The sequence below is a fragment of the Ixodes scapularis genome, unplaced genomic scaffold (genome assembly GCF_016920785.2).
Source record: "Ixodes scapularis isolate PalLabHiFi unplaced genomic scaffold, ASM1692078v2 PGA_scaffold9__187_contigs__length_104089568, whole genome shotgun sequence".
Taxonomy (NCBI): Eukaryota; Metazoa; Arthropoda; class Arachnida; order Ixodida; family Ixodidae; genus Ixodes; species Ixodes scapularis.
In genome coordinates, this window is record NW_024609884.1 from 15,630,586 (window position 1) to 15,650,987 (window position 20,402).

At 47.1% G+C, this 20,402-nt stretch overlaps 1 protein-coding gene across 1 annotated transcript; it reads left to right on the plus strand.

Annotated features, from left to right (window-relative positions):
* The first annotated feature begins 15,586 nt into the window (after positions 1–15,586).
* On the plus strand, positions 15,587–20,157 carry LOC115327367 (predicted GPI-anchored protein 58). The gene has a single exon (XM_040504974.2). It carries the CDS (start codon positions 15,933–15,935, stop codon positions 16,647–16,649), a length of 717 nt encoding a protein of 238 aa, XP_040360908.2. The 5' UTR covers positions 15,587–15,932; the 3' UTR covers positions 16,650–20,157.
* The last annotated feature ends 245 nt before the right edge of the window (positions 20,158–20,402 follow it).

Genomic DNA, 20,402 nt, shown 5'->3' on the forward strand with positions numbered 1-20,402 from the left:
GCCCTTCTGTTACTCGATTTAAACTCGAGGCCAATTGGTGCTGTCGACAGGCCTAAGCCCACTTGATGCACCCGGATCATGTCTATACGGGTAGAGAAATGGAGAGAGGAAGAGGAGAGGAGAGGGCGCGCGGTGTTGCCTTTTCTTTGTAGCTGCCAATCTTGAAAAGAAAAAAAAAACGGGGGGGGGGGGGGAAGGGGGGAGTATAATCATTTTTGCATTCCCATTCCCGTCGGTTTGCTTATGAACGGGATGCATACCGAAGCATGCGTTCTTTGAACTAGGACGCCGTGATTCACGCATAAATATCCCTCCGAGATAGCAGTCCCCAAATGAGTACTTCAAGTCGCGCTACTGACAGCTCGAGAAACGCTGAATGCGGCACATTATGTTCACGATTCTTGCTTCCCGATTGGCTTTTCGGTGTTCTTATCGACCGATGCCGCAAGCTGATTGGCTGCGTAGTGATAAGCAAATACTCGGGGCTTGCCACGCCCTGCTTCTTTCGAGCAGTCAGTGACTTTATAGTAGACTCTCAGAAATGCCTGCGCGTCTACTTATCTTATACCCGCAAAACACTCAAAGAGCCAATCTTTGCGATCTAGGAAATCAGCTCAGCGAATGATGAGGCGGAACATCCGTTTAGACCTAAAAATGAAGTCTGCGCTGTGGCATTAGGCAATGCAAAGCGTCATGCTTGCATTGCGTAATGCCACAGCGCAGACATAATTTTGAGGTCTAAACGGATGTTCCGCCTCATCATTCGCTGAGCTGATTTCGTAGATCGCAGAGATTGTCTCTTCGAGTGTTTTGAGGGTAAGTAGACACGGAGGCACTTTTTCGAGTGCAGTTTTAAAACTTTTGATGACAGTCTTTCAGTTCTAAGGGGAAAACTACAACTGCGAGCAATTGCAAAGTTGTTGTTGTTGTTTTTAGCTAAGAAGGTTGTCATTAAATTTTTCATGAAAGTAGCCTGCACAAACGCAGTCATCAGATAGTTTCAATACTGGATTGCCTCGCACTCTTTCTCTAGATGGCTTGCACTGATAGCGGCCATTGTTTGAGGTCATTTTGCTAGGCGCGTTCCTTTTGCAGCATACAGATCGCACCACCGAATTAATTTGTGTACGCGGTATAACACGTCTAAGACTGACAGACCGGCATGGTGCGATGTTGTCATATGTGGAAGCCATGTGTGGCGCGATATTTATTCGATACATTTCGAAATGAGTTCGCATATTTTTAAGATACGATGTTCTTGACAAAGATATACGTATACAGTGTATTTTCCGGTCTCTCTCTCTCTCTCTCTCTCTCTCTCTATATATATATATATATAGAGATAGAAAGATAAAGAAAGTTGAGGAGCTCCAGGAAAGACCTTTACTGCACCAACGATTCAAGCGGGGACCGCTTTTCTTCAGGTGGGATGGTGTGTGAAATGCCCTCTTCCTCTTGTTGATGTTCGTGTGGAAGAGGAAGAGTGAGTATGAAGGGTATTAAAAATAATGGGAACAGGAGCAACAAAAATATCGTAAATCTTTGAAATTAGTCATTATAAACAATGTTAATCCAAATCATTCAAACTAAATAAATTGATTTGTAGTTGCCACAGTCTTTGTTACAGCTCTTAAGCACAATCACCCCCGAGCAACCGGAGCGCACACAAAAGTAGCAATGAGTATGTGTTCGGGATTAACACCGCTTCGAGAGCGGAGATCTAGACAGCGCAAGAGTGCCGTGGCGGTTTTTTATGAAGTATTTATGTCATATTTTAATTATGCTTACGCGCTCAAGAATTTAACGCAGCGGAAGGATTACCACGGGACGCACGCTCACGAGGATGTTCCCGAGAGGCGTGGAACGAGCTCACGATGGCAGGCACATTTGGTGCAACAATGTGATCGTTGCACCAAAGGCGCAACGATGACTTTGTTGCACCAAAGGCGCCTGCCATCGTGAACTCGTTCCACGCATCTCGTGAACATCCTCGTGAGCGTGCGTCCCGTGGTAATCCTTCCGCTGCATATATATATATATATATATATATATATATATATGCGAATTACACATGTTTAAAAGTTGAAATTTTAGGCTGCGCGAACTATCTCGATACGTCCGGACTATACAGGAATGTTGTTTTTTAAAATTGTTCATTACGACGAGACGTGACGGATTGCGTGAATGAAAATGTTAATGATGATTTATGTATAATATAAGCTTCTTTGCGAGCTAAGAAAGCAGACACGTGTCTAGGTGTGACATGTATGAGAACATTTTCGTGTCAACTAAGCACCAGGTGCGGACTAAGCACTCGGAACGTACTGTCTAAACAATTTTTTTTTTTTTTACCGCAAATTCGCCCTTGCGGATTACACACTGGGTGCGGAGTATAGCCCGGGAAATACGGTAAATATGTACTTCACGGTTTCGCGAAGATATGGAGGGTTCGATCTCACACGGTGGAGCTAAATTTTTTATTTTTTTATTTTTATTGTAAATTTACAATTCACATGACTATATTTGAATAAAGTGGCAACAATGAAACCTTAAAACAGCGTACTTTGTCGCACTCGGACGAAAAGAAAAAAAGTTGGAAGGAGCACAGATTTTGCCATTTTAGAAAAAAAAAATGAAAGGGAAGTTAATGAAGTTTGCCTGGCAGGCCTGGTCACTACGCCCATTACGTAATTGTATAGTTTTTATTTTATTCTAAATGCGGCGATTCCAGTTTGTTCGTGGATATCGTGGATATTGTATCAACACTGCGCCACCTTGTCTGTGTTGCGGAATTGATTGATCGTCCTACTTTGATTAGTGGACTATGTTTCCCTTATGGGAACAAAAGTAACAGACAATGAAGGCATGCAGTACGTTACGCGGTTTTCATAAATAAGTTACGTGAGTATGGTTACTGGTGCCGAAATATAACGCGAAAATGAATAAGATAACCAGACAAAGTAACCATAAATGCGCGCAACGCGATAAAAAAAAAAATATTTCTTAAGATTGTTTGCGAATGTTCGTTTCGTGCCTGCGATTCATTTCTCCTCGTTCAGAATCCGCAGAAATATGAACGAAAACCTAGCTTTCTAGGGAAATTAACGGAAGGGAGGAATAATTAAGGAGCCGAAGAATGGGCCGAGACGATTAATAAAGGGGGGCTGGCTGGTTGTTGGGACAACAGCGGTTCTCGGTCTAGAAAAATAAGACGGGCTAATGACCCTTCCCAGGGCGCAGATGTGTACACACTGTCTGCGTACACTGCGGCGCCGTTTTCCTTCTTTTACCCCGTCTCCACGTGCCCCCGACGTTTGCCGCAGTGACCGACGCCAACAGACGCCGCACTCCTCGTGGGCCGTTCGTCAATTGGCGCACGCAGCCAGCTGCTCACGTTACTTGGGGATTCGCGAAGACTGCTCTCGCGTGAAAGCGAGCCCCGCTTTATTCATGAGCTCGTTTCACAACCCACAGAACGAGACCACGGCACTGTTTGCTCTCGCCAGTTATGGATAGTAGCAGATGGCAGATAGTGGCGGATCGACATCAACACGGAAACTCAATTAGGAGTCAAACCGGAGTGACTAATTGCGAAACTTTGCTTCGCGATCTCTCTCTCTCTCTTTCTCTCTGTCTTGTTTTTTTTTCTTCCTCTCCCCTCCTCCTTCTCACAGGGGAGAGAGATTAGTCATTCTTTTCCGAGACAATTCAGTGGTCCTCCGAGAACCGTTCGGAGGCCCCAACTGGCCGATTATAAACTACGCCGCCGGACCGAGAAGAACCCGCGCTTTAAGACCGTCTTTGTTTCCTCGGCTAAAAAATGCAACGAGCTACACGTTGCCCGTAGATGGTACGGCGCGCGACACAGTTGCCCCGAATACTCGATGACGAATCTCGTCGTTCTCGGCCGAACGAATTGTCGGAACCCGCGGGGCTCACTTTGAAAATGCGGAAACGAGCTTGTTTCTGTTCCGTTTCATTTCGGGAGAAGTATCTTAGCTGCTTGGTATCTGGAGAGCCATCTATCCTAAAAAGCGTGGGTTTTATACTAAGGATAAGGTTAGCGGCGGTTTTTAACCGGGTGCCAAGCCTCAAACCCCGCCGCTTTAATTCGGATACTCCGTTGCTGTACGGACGAGTTCAAGCGACAATCGCACTAATCATCGCTTCTAGAAAAAAAAAGAAAAAGAAGAGAACGTCTAGTGCTCACCAAACTTGTACGAAACACGCGAACTGTGTGTTTTCTCGTGGTAGTGATATCCTAGATGTAGCTGAAGAATGGCACCTTGACGTAGCACTTCGGGTGGTTTGTTGAGTTCTATGTCACGAAACCATTGCTCGGTTGCTGCCGCCAGGATAACACTGCGATCAGAAAAGATACAATTCGTGTGTTTCGTACTGAGCAATCTAGACGAGCTTGAGAAACCTGACAGAGCAGAGTACCCTATGTTACAAAGTATAAAAATAGTGCAGCGAATGATGACGACATCATCTGCCGAACTCAACAAGAATTGCAGTAACTAAGAGGAGATTGGAAGATTGATGGAAGAGATATAGGGAAGGATAAAAAAAATACAGATAAAAATAATCAATAAAACCAATTTGAAAGACAGGGGGGAGGGGCTGTTATAACAAAATTCATACAAATTTTTTTAAAAAAAGGAAGGGATGACGAAATCTTAGGCTAGGTGGCGCAAGCTGCCGCCCGTTACAAAGGGTATAGCCATTACCATCCATCCATCCCAACCATCCCATCCCTCCATCCATCCATTGGGACACCGAGTGTGACGTACGTTTCTCGCGCTCAGCTTCCTAATACAGGTTCAATTTATCAACCCGCGTGCCCATTGTCCCAGCACACAGGATGAGCATTATTTTTTTTTTAAAGGGGCCGTGCAACAATATTCGCTTGGAATGTTTTTTTCTCTTTTTTTTTCAATTTACACGAGCTTACTGGCACTAGTGGGACTCAACACCCTAATTAAAGCCCGTGCGTCTACTTTCCCGCACAACATTTCGGAGAGCCAATCACCGCAACGTACGGAGGCACCTCAGCGAATGACGATGCCGAAACATATGTTTAGACCAAAAAAACGCATTCTGAGACTCTGAGTTGTGACATTAAGCAATGCAAGCGTGACGTTTTGCATTGCTTAATGTCACAACTCAGACTGCGTTTTTTGAGTTTAAACATACGTTTCGGCATCGTCATTCGCTGAGCTGCCTCTGTAAGTCGCGGTGATTGGCTCTCCGAGTGTTCTGCGGGAACGTAGACGCACGGGCTTTTTTTACAGGAAAGTTTACTCTCACACAACGCTGCTGAACAAGAGACTCTTTTGTTGCGTGTTGCGGTGTAATTTCATGGACAAAAGCGAGCGTTTTCTTTCGATCTCTTCTTCGGGAAATTTGATGACGTAGCGTCGCAGTGTCGGCATATGACGGTATTTAAATGCGGCTCATAGATTGAACCGGAGCATTGCGTGAGCACTTGATTTGGGCTTGTGATAATCAATAGCTCGACAAGCATTCGGGGAGTGGCCCGTGTCCAATCGCTGCAATGACGACAATAGCCCAACGATAACAATGTCCGGAACTCAGCGCGTGTCCTGTGTTTTGCCAACCCCAGCGCGTGGCTGATCAACACTGGCGGCATATAATTACTCCAGACCACACGGCCGCTTGTTCTGGCTGCGAGTTGAGCGTTCAAATGCTGCATGTTCTTCTTAAACTTTTTTTTTTTTTCTGCGACTTCTATTTCGTGTGGCGAAAAACGAACGCGTGTTTCATACATCATTAACGCCAGGGATTCGTTCTATGCGTTATTTGCACAAAATACAAAAATCGTTGCATCGCCCCTTTAAGTTTTAACTCAAGAGAGACTTTGATAACGCTACTCGACTGAAGCTTGTGCATTTCCGCCAACCCGCGCGATTTAAAACTAAACATTTTCTCCGGATTTCAAACTCTTTCGTCGGTACGATTTTGGAAAATGAACAATATCCCAGCAGCAGACAAGCCAATTGTACAGTAAAAGAATATAAGGAGTTAAAATTTTAAAGAGAGAAATTTATGGGGTATTTTGAGGTCTTTTTTGTCTCTCAAAACGCTGTAAAGAAAATAGGCGGAACGGACCGGTGCCTTTTGTTTCCCTCTTCGTAAGCTCGGTGTTTCAAGAATACGTTCATCGCCTCGGCAATGCAAAACGTCACGCTTGCATTGCTTAATGTCACAACTCAGACTGCGTTTTTTGGTCTAAACATATGTTTCGGCATCGTCATTCGTTGAGCTGCCTCCGTAAGTTGTGGTGATTGGCTCTCCGAGTGTTGTGCGGGAAAGTAGACGCACGGGCTTTTTTTAGATTGTAGCGGGGCCAACAGAAGACTCTTGAGCACGCAAGCTCCGCCTTCAGTGCGAGCTTTCTGCCCTTGCTAACACAAGTGTGAAGGCACGCGCAACCAACGCACTGCGGAAGCCAGCGAGCTCGCGCTGAAGGTGGAGCTATGGTCTCAACTTAAGCTTGAACGGAGTATATAGTGGCAGCCTGTCACGGGGTCCGGTTTTCATGCTTTTCTTAAGCAAACATGCTTGTTTTTAAAATCGTTTTCTGGGTGTCCCGCGTCATGTGGAACACGGTGCCTGCGCTACGCATATTGCTTAGGCACTACTTCGTAAATGACCCCAGTTTCGTACCTCAAGGGCGGCAATGACAGTTTTATGAACGCGTTGAAGCTGAGAAGTCTCTGGCGCGGTGTTCGAGCCAGCGTGCGTTGAAGATCCGAGCAGAAAGAGTGCGCGCCCAAATAAATGCCACGGGCGCGAGCCACTATATTTTTTTTTTCTTATGGCAAATTCCACAGGTCTTTTTTGGAGCGCGCGATCCGAACAGAGTCGCTTCGCCTTCGGATCCCCCGTGGAACATGACCACCCCTCCGGGATCGGCGGATGCCTTCTCGTCATTCACCTTCCCGGGAATCCCCTTCCCGCGGTCCCGAATCTCGAAGCACATGTTTTCGCAATCGCGGCGCTAACAACACGAGTTCGACGCACGAGCGTAGTTAATCATGGCGTGAAAGATGCGTGTCGATAACCGATGTGCATCAGCGTAGCCCCGTAGCCCACTTGCCTCTTCATCGAAATACTCGTGAACGGTGTTCAAGTACGTCTCGAGTTTCGGCCTCTTCTGCGAAGCCCCGAAAAGGCAGTCGAATTCATAAGGGACATACAAGCAATCCTCGTCGTCGCTGCTACTCGAGCCGCTGATGCCGGAGTTGCTCGAGGAAACTTGACGACGAACTGTCTTCAAGTAGCAGCAGCAGTAAAGAGGGCGGCACTTCACGAGCGGCTATTACGAATTCTTCCGAGGCGAGATGTCCGGTGACAAAGAAAGTCACGTGTGCGCGCCGAGGGCTGGCGAGGCTAGTTTCCGGTCGAATCCGCCAAAATCGGCGGAGCGACTTTTCTTGGATCCGGATCGAGATCTGAAATGGGAGCTGATCCAAAACGACGAGTGGAACACGTCCGTCTCGATCCCGATGGCGCAGCGAAATAGGCGCGTTCCAGAAAAGTCGACCCGGCGCGCTTCAAAACGATCCGTGGAATTCGCAATTAGTTGCGCCGTCTGGACGCCTGAGGCGCTGCCGACGGAGGCTTCTCGGGAGCGTGCCATTACGACTTGATAGCGTAGATGGCGTGTAGCGTTCGCCGTGCAGAGTGCCCTCACCCACTCACTTATCTCACACCGTGCGTATAAGTCAGCGCAACATTCGTGTCTCGAATGTCACGTGCCAGGCTATCTCCTTGAACTAGTTGCCACGCTTAATATAAAGCACGTAAGAAAACGGGCTGCGTGGATCAGCCTTTAATGTGAATGTCCTGTTCTATAAGGAGTATTCACTGGGCGCCATATTTGTGGGTGATGTCTAGAGCGCATGCTCTGAACGAGCCCACATTAATAGGCTGCTAAGACCGGCGATCTTGAGGGTGCGGAATGCACGTTACAGAAGAACTGTGGAACCTCGCCATCAGCACGCGCTCAGCAGTCGTGCACACAGCTATGGCCGCCACTGAATACTTCCTATACGCCTCGCAAGTGGTCTCATTTTCGTCTTCTGCGCATGAGAAAGGAAGTAGCGGTGACGTCAGAACGCCGAGCCCTGATTGGTGGATCGCGACGCTCAGATAGGGGGTCGCGATCAGCCAATCAGGGCTCTGCGTTCTGACGTCACCGCTACCCCCTGCGCAAGAAGCAGACGAACTTGCCCTCCGCATACTTAGGAACGGATAGACGTCGAGCAGCGCCAAGCAGCACTAAGCAAACGTTGAGATTTTTTCGCACGTGATGAGCGCAAGGAGTGTTCTGTATTCGATGGAGACTTTAAGGTACGATTACTGGTGGAGTAATAAAGGTGGGGATAATAATGAATGAGGCGGGGACTTCGCATTTCGGTGCTTTCGAGCTCTTCTCAAGCATAGTAAGCGGGATGCGCAATCAACACAGCAAATCGTTTTCCCGAGAGCTCTCCAGAAGCAAACAAGCACCCACGAATAGGAAACACCCGGAGGGAAAGGCCCGTGAAGAGCTGTCGAAAGGGAACTTTCGCAGATCAGGGCTTTGCCGACTCATTCGCTCCCACCAGAGAAATTCTTCATCGATCGTAGCAACAGAATTCCCTCCCGATTGCAGAGGATTCTCGACAACAAGTCGGAAACGTGCGACTGCAACATCTTTTCTCGTTGTTCCTGCGTAGCATTGGAGCTCGACGCTGGTTCTTGTGTCAGTGACAAAAGGGCGGCCAAAAGTATAGGACATAACCACTGTGATTTGGTGTTATCAGGAAAACCTCCTTGAATATTCCGATATTTTTGTTTTTTGTCTTTAGAGAACATCAAACAATTGCTTAAAATAAAAACGACACAACTAAAAAGTTTTTTTTCTTTTTTTCAACAAAAAAGCTGCATGGCTTTGTGTGAGTTCAAATCAAACACTAAGGGGTTCGGTTTGCTTCTGCTGTGGCTATGGTATGAAAAATAACAAAAGAGAAGGAGTGATCACTTTGAGAAAAGATACTATAGACCTTTGCACAAATTGTCTTTAGGGCGCTGCCGTCTTTGTCTGCTCCGAGCATGCGCTGTAGCTCTGGTGTGCGGTATATCAGACGCTGTGCATGCCTATACAACTCAGCAGATCAGCATTTGTCGCGCAGGTGATAAGCGACGGAATGGTTTATACTACTAATAGCAGTAATAATAAACTACAATACGATTCCACTGATTTTGTTTGCTGCTATGTAGTAATATTAAAAATAAAATAACCTCAACTACTAACTATATTTAACGAATTCGCGCATCTTCGCATATATGTTTCTATACTAGGGTTCAGATTAAGAGTAGAGTGGAAGATCCTCCGACATCCTCTCCAGCGTTCGCTCTGCTAAAGTAGAAAGAGGTGGGAGTAGCTTCCACTTCATTCTTAACCTGTCACCGGCTATTCGCGACTCTAATTCACTATAGGTAGCGCCACTCGCTTTCTTTAAACGGCGGGTATAGTGAGGGTTGAAGATGCGTGCCGCTGCTGAGCCTGTATAGTGTGCTGGCTTCAATGAGTGACACAAGTCATTTCTGGTAATACGAGGAACCTAGGGTGTTATGAGCACAGGTAACCTCTTTATACTGAAAACAAAAACGGTGTTTACCGTAATACTTATGCCAGAAGGCCCGTTTTAATGCTGGCGCGAAACCGAAACTAACCTCTATTTTAGATTTAATGTATCGGCCTAGGTCTTAATTTCGGATTCTTTCGTAACCCGAGATGTGTCTCACATCGCAATTATTTTGTCAAAAAAGTTGTTGGCGAAACGTTTTTTTTTTTTTTTTTTTTTTTTTGTGACAAACGTGTTTGATTTAGGCACTTCAAAAATATTTTGGAGATTTTAGTGTCCCTTTAAAGACAGTGTTTTTATACACCTTAGAAGTAACACAAAATATTGTATTTGTTGAAAAAATCTGTGTTGATATTGCCACGCGCGTCGGCCAGCGACTGCGTGCGTGGCCGAGTGGGACTCGACTTCCGGCTTTCATCGAAAGCGGACGTGCGATGGCCAGCTCCGATGGAGCGATATCAGCGGCCGCATCTGGCCGTGGTATGACTGTGTCAGTTTCTGATCAAGACTACAAAGTCACGCTGCCTCTCCTGCCAACAGGATACATCGCAACTAATGCGGTGTTTTTGCGAGGCGATGTGAAAGGGAAGACCGTATAAGATACAAGACTTCAGAGAAGAGCTGCAACGACTGGATGTTTTGAAAGACTTGGCATCGGCCGGTGCGTACTAAATAAACCATGTTTGGATGCTTCGACTGCACTCCCTCGCTGCGAAACAAAATCTTGTAGCCGCGAAAGGACTGTCCATCAAAGGTGGGCGTTGTCTCGTGGTTGACCCAACGAACACTGAGGTCAAACTCAAGCTCCACTGGGTTCCCTACGACGTGCCGAATTACCAGGTGTGTAAAGAGGTTGAGCGCTATGGGCAAAGTGGCTGATGTCACCAGGGAGCTATTTCGTGAAAAGGGGTTCGAGAACGTCGAATCTAACACGAGGCTGGTCCGTATGACGCTTAAGGAAGGTACAACGGTGGACAAGCTCCCTCATGAACTACGCCTTGAAGGCTGCAAGGTGCTAGTGGTTGTGCCTGGAAGGGCGCCCCTCTGTTTGTGGTGTCGACGAACAGGACATATCAGACGTGATTGCCGCGTTCCACGCTGTTCGGACTGTCATCGTTTCGGCCACGAAAGTGAGGACTGCCCGAAAACCTACGCCTGAATTGCCGGAGCGCGCCGTACGGATGATGACATGATGATAGACGCAGCTGAAGCCGAAGAAGCGGCTACAGGCTCAACGCCGACAGGCCAGCAGGACGAGGGAACGCACAAGCGGACCACGCTTGGTGGGAGCAACTTGGACTCAGAGCGACCCCAGTGCGACGTGGCGAAACTGGCAAGACCCGGGAAAGAAGGGGATGGAAACCACGCGACGTCACCCGAAGACAAGAATACGTCGAGCGGAGCCTCAGGAAAGACTACAGGGAGTGCTGACGACGACGGGCCAGGGAATGACAGTGCGGCCAAAGGCGATATCGACATGGACTCGGACGCCAACCTGGAACGCCCACTTGACCAAGACCCATCTCTGGCTTCACCTGAAAGTGAGAACGGCAGTGGGCCTCCATGGATTGTACAGGGTCCCAAAAAGAGTCGCACCGTGGTCAAGCCACGTGTACGTGGCTTGACCACGGTGCGATTGCGTGATTGCGGGCGTAAAAACTCGCAGTGAGGGCCCGTAGCGAGTGGATGACAGGAATGCGAGGTCTCTGTCTTTGATTTAATTAAGGGAGGACTTCGTTGCATTAATTCAGGGCAAGTACAGTACAAATAACATGTTTAGTCCTCCTCAACCTATTCGGTTTGCGACCTTAGATGTCCGAGTCCTAAATGCAAGAAAAAAGCAATATCAGCTGCAAAGGTTACTACGCGATGAGGACATTCACATATTCGCCCTACAGGAAACTAAGATGGCCAATGACGAGCAAATTGAGCAGGCACTGTAACCATTCCTTAAGCGCTACCAAGTTTGTGTAAGTCGTGCCGTTGGTATGTCTGCTGGGTGCTTTTTATTTCTTAAAACATCATCTGATCCGCGTGATTTGCACATCGTCATTGACGAACTAGGTCGCCTCATTGTTTGCGACTTTGCGCTGAGGAATCAACATATGCCAGTGATATGTGTGTATGCGCCCAACAAAATAAATGAAGGATAGCTTTTTTTCAACATTTAGAACAGTATTTGCAGTGTAACAAAGTAACTGTTCTGATGGGCGATTTTAATTGTGTATGTAGTGCCGAAGACAGGGTGCCCCCTAAACCAATTTCTGACCAAAGTGCCGCAGTGTTGAGTGAAATTTTAAACGAATATAATTTGGAAGATGTTGCAAAGTTGGTGGCCCCGAGAAATGAATATAAGTTTACTCATTTTCAATTGTCCTCGCAAGCACGTTTGGATCGGATTTATGTTTCTGCTGACTTGACTGTCAGCATATCAGGATACGATGTGAAACCACTTTTCTTTAGCGACCACTGTCCTGTAGCAATGACATTGGGAACGGGAGGGAAACCATCGCGTAGGTCCAATTGGGAACTCTGGAAAATGAATGTCAGTTTGTTGAAGGATGAAATTTTTGTCTCGGGCGTGAAAAGAGTTTTAGATGAATTGTGTGGTAACAATGATATAAGCTGCATGGAAAGGTGGGAACTTTTCAAACAAGAAGTTAAGGAATTGGCAGTTGAAACGTCGTCCGTTTTGAAGTTTAACGCAAGGAAGGAGGAAAGAGTGATGCAGCAATATTTACTTGACCTGCTGAAAGCCGAATGCGATAACCCGGGTATAAACGCGACAGAAATCAAAGAGATAAAAGCAAAGCTAGACGAGTATCAACGCGAACGTTATCGAGGTGCGGTAGTGCGCACAAGGGCTGACAAGTTTCTTTTGGGTGAACAGCCTACTTCGAGAGCCTTAGCGGATGAAAAGAAATTTGCTTTGTTGAAAGAAATATCAGCCATTTAGCACGACGGTATTCTTAGCCATGATAAAGACGTTATTGAACGTGCTTTCACTGAATACTACGAGAGGTTATTTGGGGGTCGGGAAATGCCTGAGGATGTGCCAGCCATCAGGAATCTAATTCAGATAATACCCGACCTAACGGAAGACAGTAAGGAAACTATGGAACAACCTTTTACGTTGGCTGAAATAGAACACGCGATTGACGGTTTGGCAGCCCACAAAACTCCTGGTCCAGACGGCCTTTGTGCCGAGTTTTATCGGAAGTTTAAAACAGAACTTTCCCCCGTTTTCCTTGATGTTATATGCGAAGCCTACGAGCTTGAAGTGTTGCCCCCCTTTTTTTTACAGTCGCATACAGCACTCATTCCCAAATCGAATGACGAGGTTAGCCGACAGCGTGTCAGTGGGTACCGACCCATTGCTCTGAGCAACGTGGATTATAAAACATTTGCGAGGCTTTTAGCCAGAAGGCTGCAAAGTGTTATCACCGACTTGGTTGGAGAGCACCAAACATGTGGCATCAGAGGCAGGTCGATTCAGACTAATATCCATATTACGCGGACTATTTTAGAATGGTCGTCTAATGATGGGAATCCGGTTGGGATGGTTCAGATCGATTTAGAAAAAGCCTTTGATCGGGTATGTCATAAAGTACTTTGAAAGATTTTAATCCGAGCTAATGTTGGAAAGCTTATTCTAGAAGGGGTTAAAATGGCATATAATGGTTGCACAACGCGGTTAGTGATAAACAATTCGTTGACTCGTAAAATAAGCGTTCTTTCTTCCGTGCGGCAGGGATGCCCACTGTCCTCACTCTTATTCGCTCTTTATTTAGAGCCCTTGTGTTTGAGCATTATTTGGTCTAAGCGAGTACGAGGTTTCTATATGCGTGACGTGGAAGTAAAAGTTCCAGCTCACGCGGATGACGTAGCTGTCTTTTGTTGCGACAAGGAAAGTGTCACAAATGCCTTAGAGTTGCGTAATATTTTTTGTGACTCAATAGGTGTTGTAGTAAATAGAGACAAATGTTCTGGTGTATGGCATGGTGAATGCGCCACAACGCCGTCAATTTTCGAAGGAATACAATGGAGATCCGCGCCCGGTAAATACCTCGGTGCACCGCTCGCGCACATGCAAAACAGTAATGAATACTGGACACAGGTGGCAGGCGAATTAAGAGAACGAGCAGAAAAGTGGTGCAATCGCGATATGTCAATTTTTACAAGAGCCACGGTCTGTAATGTGTTTTTGGTCGCGAAGCTGTGGTATGTGCTTCTAGCATTACATTGCGCTCGAACCAGTATTCAAAGAATGCAAAGGGTCTTCGCAGTGTTCCTCTGGAAAAGTGTGGCGGAACCAATGCGTCGAGACAATCTTTTTCGACGAGTCTCACAAGGCGGACTAGGGCTGGTGCACCTCTTTATTCGACAGATTGTCTCACGTTTCCTTTATTTGAGGGACCAGAAAACCCCATTTCTTCAGGACATGTTACAGAAAAGACTGGCGGCACGTTTGCCAACCTTCATTGTCTCTTCGCAGATAGACCCTTTCCGAAATTCAGTCTGGCCACTTTGATAACTATCATTATCTCTGGAACGGCATCTGTGCCATACCAATGGCGGCCTTCTAGTGACTGATAAAGGAAGACGTTGAAGATGCTTCTAAGATGATCTTGCGAGTCCTGTACATTCGGGGGGTCAGTACGACGCGACGTAGGAATGGAACACAAGAGCTACGTAAGCGTCTATTTCTAATAACTCAGATTCAGTCATTCTGTGGGCGGCACACAATCGGCTTTAGAGCACTTTGGTGTATAGAATTTTTTCGAGGCATCTGAGTGGGTTCGAACTTGTTCTGAATGCAGGTTCCTGGTCACCATCAAACTGAAAGTGATCGAGAAAGAACTCACACCGAACAATTCCTCGCGTGCCGTTGACTTGCGAAAGTGACGGTGCCGATACAAGTTCCTTTCCGCCATTGATATGGCAGAACTTAGACTGTTTTACAAACCACCAGATGGCACTGAATTTCGGAAAGGGTCTATTGGTCCCCCTGCAAAAATGGCTGGCTTTGTTAAGGAAGTTGTGAGCGCTTTTGAATCTTTGACGGTGCGATACTCGCTTGAGTATCTATCTACAGTAACCCGCAAAAAACTGTCGCGTGATCTCATTGGGAGTCATTTTCCTGCACCGCTGTATCGGACAGTGTATGCGGATGGGCGAGGTCAGGATGTCCTAGTCCACGTAAAAAAGATGGCCATACCGCCTGCGGCTAAATCTTTCTTTTTTCGACTGCACAGCGCCACATTACCTGTTAAAGTGTGGATGGGAGAAAGGGGTATAACGGTGCCATGGGGTGTAAATTGCCTGCTATGCAAACAACCAGAAACAGTTGAGCATGTGTTCATTGATTGTTGGGATGCGGTCTTGATGTGGCATGTGCTTCAACGCACTTCGAAAAACGAATTGTGTATAACTGCACAGTCTATTCGTTTTCTGCCTGTAGACGCGAATGACGGCGTTCCCTATGATATGATAATGGTTTTCGCCCTGTTCGGTCTTTGGAAATCACGAATGATGGCATGCTGAGCCCAACCCGAAAACTGCGCCCTTGTGTTTCACTGATCTCGTGACCCAAGTGAAGAGTGTATACGATATGAATGAGAATGATGCACCCGAATGGGCACCTGTATTAGACAAACTGTCTCACATGAAAGATTGTTAATCAACGGCTGCCCAAAAGACCTGGGTAGCCTGTTTTTATGTACGAAATAAAGATGAAAAAAAGTGCGTGGCCGAGGATTCGACTTCCGGCTGCCGAGCAGATCGGACGTACTTATCATGAGCTCCGTCGGAGCGGTATCAGCGGCCCTTTCCGGCCGCGGAAGCAGGAACGCTGACTCTGCATCGCAGGACTACGAAGTGATAATGCCTACGCTGCCTACTGGCTCGTCTGTCCAAAACACGATTTTTTTACACGCCGATGTGCGAGCCCGGCCCTACCGCCTGGAACATTTCCGAGACGCCTTGGCCCGTGCGGCACTTCTCCCTGAAGTGCTCGCCTTGGGGGCGTACCAGTACAACCACGTGTGGGCTGTTACCTTCAGGAGCGCCGAGGGCAAGAAGAAGTTGCTCGCAACCGACGGCTTCACAGTCAAGGAAGGCCGCTGTGTCGTGGTGGACCCGAATAACCAGGACACGCGACTCAAGCTCCACTGGCTGCTGCACCACGTCCAAGATGAAGAAGTGCGTGTGGCCCTGGCGCCCTTTGGGAAGGTGACGGGGATCACAAGAGACAAGTGGCACGTGCCAGGCTGTATGGACATGGGGTCGACGACACGCTCGGTGACCCTCAAGCTGGCAGCCGGCGTCACGGTGGAGGACATCCCTCACCAGCTGCGCATCGCTGGCGACCTGGTGTTGGTGGTGGTGCCGGGCAGGGCGCCGCTTTGCCTTCGGTGTAAGGGCAAGGGCCATATACGCCGGGAGTGCAGAGTACCACGCTGTGCGTCCTGCGGACGTTTCGGCCACAGTGAGAGCCAATGCGTCCGCACTTACGCGAGCGTCGCAGGGCCCGTGAGGAGCGACGATATTTCGGAGCACCTCATGGACGTGGCTGACGCCGAGGAAGCTGCCAGCGGAGGAGCGAGTCAGCTACCCGAGCAGGCACCAGCACCCCTTGGCCCTTTGGGGAGCAGTGACGAAAGCCGAAGCGACGGTGACCGCGGTAGGCTACCTGCGGGGACGTCGGCGGGCGGTGCACCAAGCGTGGAAAACGTCGGCTTGGCGAAGTCTTCAGCTATCGAGACGCCGCATACTGACAAGGTTGAACCTAAGGACGTCGAGACAGAGGTTCCCACGGCCCCGGTCCCCAAGCGGGCCCGTGAACTTAGTGAAAAAGTCAGCCAGAACTCCGGAGCGGCTGCCCCCGATGAGCCGCCCCCGAAGGCGCCTCTGACGCGGCGGTCAAGCCTGAGACCCAAGCCCAACATACCACCGGACCGAAGTCCGATGGTGACGCCGCCCACGCAGTAGTGAGGCCTCGCGCTCTGCAAGGCACTCGGAACTCTAGAGGGACGTAAACACGACGTGGCCGAGACGGAGACCTCCTGTAGCGCCTTGGACTTTTCGGCTGGCGAAAATGGCCGGCCAGCGCTTCGGGACAGTGAGTCGTTAGGCGTCTCTCAAAGAGCCGAGGTGAGCACCAAGCAGCTCCGTTCTACTCGCTCAGAAAGGGCAGGTAATCTCGATACAGCCCTACGTGTCGCCACGCTGAATGTACGGGGCCTGGCGGCCAGGCGCAGGCAGTACCAACTTAGCCGCCTTTTTCTGGATAACGACCTTGACGTAGTGGCTGTACAAGAGACGAAAGTAGAGAGCGAAGAGCAAACGAGCCGTATGCTTCAGCCTTTCAGCGCTCACTATAATGTATGTGTATGCCACTCCGTTGGTAGATCTGGCGGTTGTGCTTTATTTTTGCGCAATTCCGTAGGAATTGTGGTAGAGTCTGTTGTTGTTTGTACGAATGGGCGTTTGATTGTATGCGATTTTTCCTTTTCCGGTAAGCAATGGCGTATAATATCTGTCTACGTGCCAAATCAGCAAAGTGAACGTGGTATTTTTTTTGAACAAGTTGCCTCCTATCTTAACTCTGATAAACTTATTATCTTCCTGGGGGATTTTAACTGTGTGTGCGTTCCAGAAGATAGAGTACAGCAGTTTCCGATACGTGATCAGAGCGCGATGTTATTGAATACCTTGGTGCAAGAATGTAACTTAGAGGACGTTGGGTGGGTTCTGTCGAAAAGTAATGTACCTCAGTTCACGCATCACCAACGCGCAAGCCACGCCAGGCTTGATAGGGCTTATATATCAGCAGAACTTGTCCCACTCTGCCAGAACTATGACGTTAAACATGTATCTTTCAGTGATCACAGCTTGGTAATGTTCACGCTAGGAACTAAAAAAAATACAAAGGCCTTTAACTGGGATTTATGGAAATTTAATGATAAGCTTTTGAAAGATGAGGCCTTCATGAGCGGAGTGAAGGAAAGCACACAAAAGCTGCTGGAGGCTGAGACTGGAAGCTTTAGAACATTGTGGGAGCTATATAAGGAAGAAGTAAAACTTAATGCGATAGAACGGGCGAGTTTTTTGAAAAGGCAAGAAAGGGCAAAAGAAAAAGAACTGCAATGTCAGCTCCAGTTTCTGCTATGTATGGAGAGCGCTCAACCGGGACAGTTTACGAAAGAAATTAGCGAAGTCAAGAGCAAACTAGAGCTTATCGATGCAGATAACTACCGAGGAGCTGTGATAAGAGCTCGAGCCGAACGATTGTGGGCGGGAGAAACACCGACTAAGCGCTCACTGAGTGATGAAAAAAAATATGCAATACAAAACGAAATAAAAGAGATACAATACGGCAGCGAAATCACCCGTGATAAAAAGATTATTAAACGTGCTTTCTTTGAATATTATCGAGATCTTTTAGGGCACAAAATAAGTGTTGAAGGTGGTTTTGAAAAAGAGTTTTTACCGTTAATGCCACAATTAAATGAAGAGGTTAAGACAGCCCTCGAAGTGCCGATAAGTGTGCTAGAAATAAAAAGAGCTATTGATGATCTAAACACAGGAAAGTCTCCCGGACCCGATGGCTTGGGAGCAGCTTTTTACAAGGCTTTTAAAGAACCTATGGCTGAGGCTCTACACCGTGTGCTACTAGAAGCGTACGAGGTAAAAGAAATGCCACCATCTTTCCGGAGAACCCATACCATTTTGATTCCCAAAAGTGAAGACCCTGTAAAACAATTATCGGTTAAGTCATATCGCCCAATAAGCCTTACTAACGTAGATTATAAGATTTTTATGAAAATTTTGGCGAGAAGAATGCAAACTATAATAACATCCATTGTTGGGCCTCACCAAACCTGTGGCATTAAAGGGCGCACAATCTTTACAAATATTCACGTGGCCAGAAGTATTTTAGAGTGCTGTGACGCTTTCGGCGGTAGAGTGGCCATGCTGCAACTGGATTTAGAAAAGGCCTTTGATAGGGTAGCGCACGATATACTTTTTTCGATATTGGAACACGTGAATGTAGGTTCAGTTATTTTAGATGGTGTAAAAATGTCCTATGAAAAGTGCTTTACAAGCCTAATCGTCAATAAGGAAGTGAGTGAAAAATTGGAAGTTCGCTCCTCGGTCCGACAGGGATGCCCTTTATCTCCTCTGTTGTTCGCCATTTATCTCGAGCCATTTTGTTTAAAGATCCTTCATAGTCAAAGGATACGTGGTTTTAGGCTGGTTTCAAGTGAAGTCAAGCTCCTTTCTTACGCAGACGATATAGCTGTGTTTTGTAAGGATACAGAAAGTGTTAGTGAGGTTGTGAAAGAAACTGCCTTGTTTTGTAAGATGGCAGGTAGTGCCATAAATTGGAAAAAATGCGTTGGATTCTGGCACGGTTGTTGGGAATCCACGCCAGCTATTTTTGAAAACATTCACTTTACTGTTTTGCCGCCCAAGTACCTTGGCGTGCCACTAGAACATTATCGTGACACCGGAGACTATTGGAGGGAGCAGACGGAGCAAGTACGGGCAAAAACAGCAAAGTGGGGTGGTAAGGATCTTTTAATGTTTGCGCGGTCATTAGTTTGCAACTTGTTTATTGTGGCAAAAGTATGGTATGTGCTACAAGTGCTGTCGATGTCGAGAGTGAATGTTCAGAGGTTACATAGGGTGTTTGCGGTTTTCGTATGGGGTTCGGGTTGGGAGCGAAGCAGTCGTACTAATTTGTTTCGTTCTGCGCGAAATGGTGGGATTGGGCTTGTTCATTTGTTTCTTCGGCAGGTGGTGTCTCGTTTTATTTTTCTTCGGGATCAAAAAGATGATTTCTTGCGAACTGTTCTGCAGGTTAGGCTGTGTCATGCATTACCCGAGTTTGTTGTATCTACTAGTACCTTTCAACGTGTGGGAGTACGTGGTTTTTTGTATGAAGTGGTCAGAGCCTTTCAGTTTTTAAAAGTACGGTTTTCATTGGAGTATTTAAGTGTTGTCGATCGGAAGCGCTTATATAAAGATCTGGTTGACACTGTGCTGCCAATACCTTTGTACCGCTCCTTATATTGTGAAGGCCCAGGAAAAGATGTTTTAAAAAGGGTTAAAAGAATGCCGGTTAGGCCAACTGTGAAGACCTTCTTTTTCCAGCTACACAGTGGCACCCTTCCTGTTAAGCCCTGGCTGCAGGAAAAAGGCCTTTTTGTGCCATGGTCTATTAACTGTCTCTTATGTCGAAAACCCGAAACTGTAGAACATATTTTCCTGGACTGTTGGGATGCTGTTTTTTTGTGGGACATTCTGCAACGTACCCTGAAGAAGGACCTACCATGAACAAATTATGGTATTCGATTCCTATCTGTCGACAACGAAGGGGGTGTGCCTTACGACATGTTTATGCTGTTGGGCCTCCACAGCCTATGGAGGACTAGGATGGCTGTACGAAATGCTGATGTTAACCCCCGTCAAGCAAGGGAATATTTAATTGAGAGTGCTATTTATGTAAGGGAAGTGTATGAAACGCTGACCGAAAAGCCTGAGTGGGTGCCTATACTGGACAGGCTGGTATCGATGAAGCAATTTTAAACTTAGTCGCAGTCCAAGGACTATCTAGTTGCTCTAGGTTGTCATTGTTGGGAATGTTTTTCGTACTGTCTGTTGAAATAAAGGTAGTAAAGACAAAAAAAAAAAGTGCGTGGCCGAGTGGTTACCGCGCTTGACTGTTGCGCGGAAAGG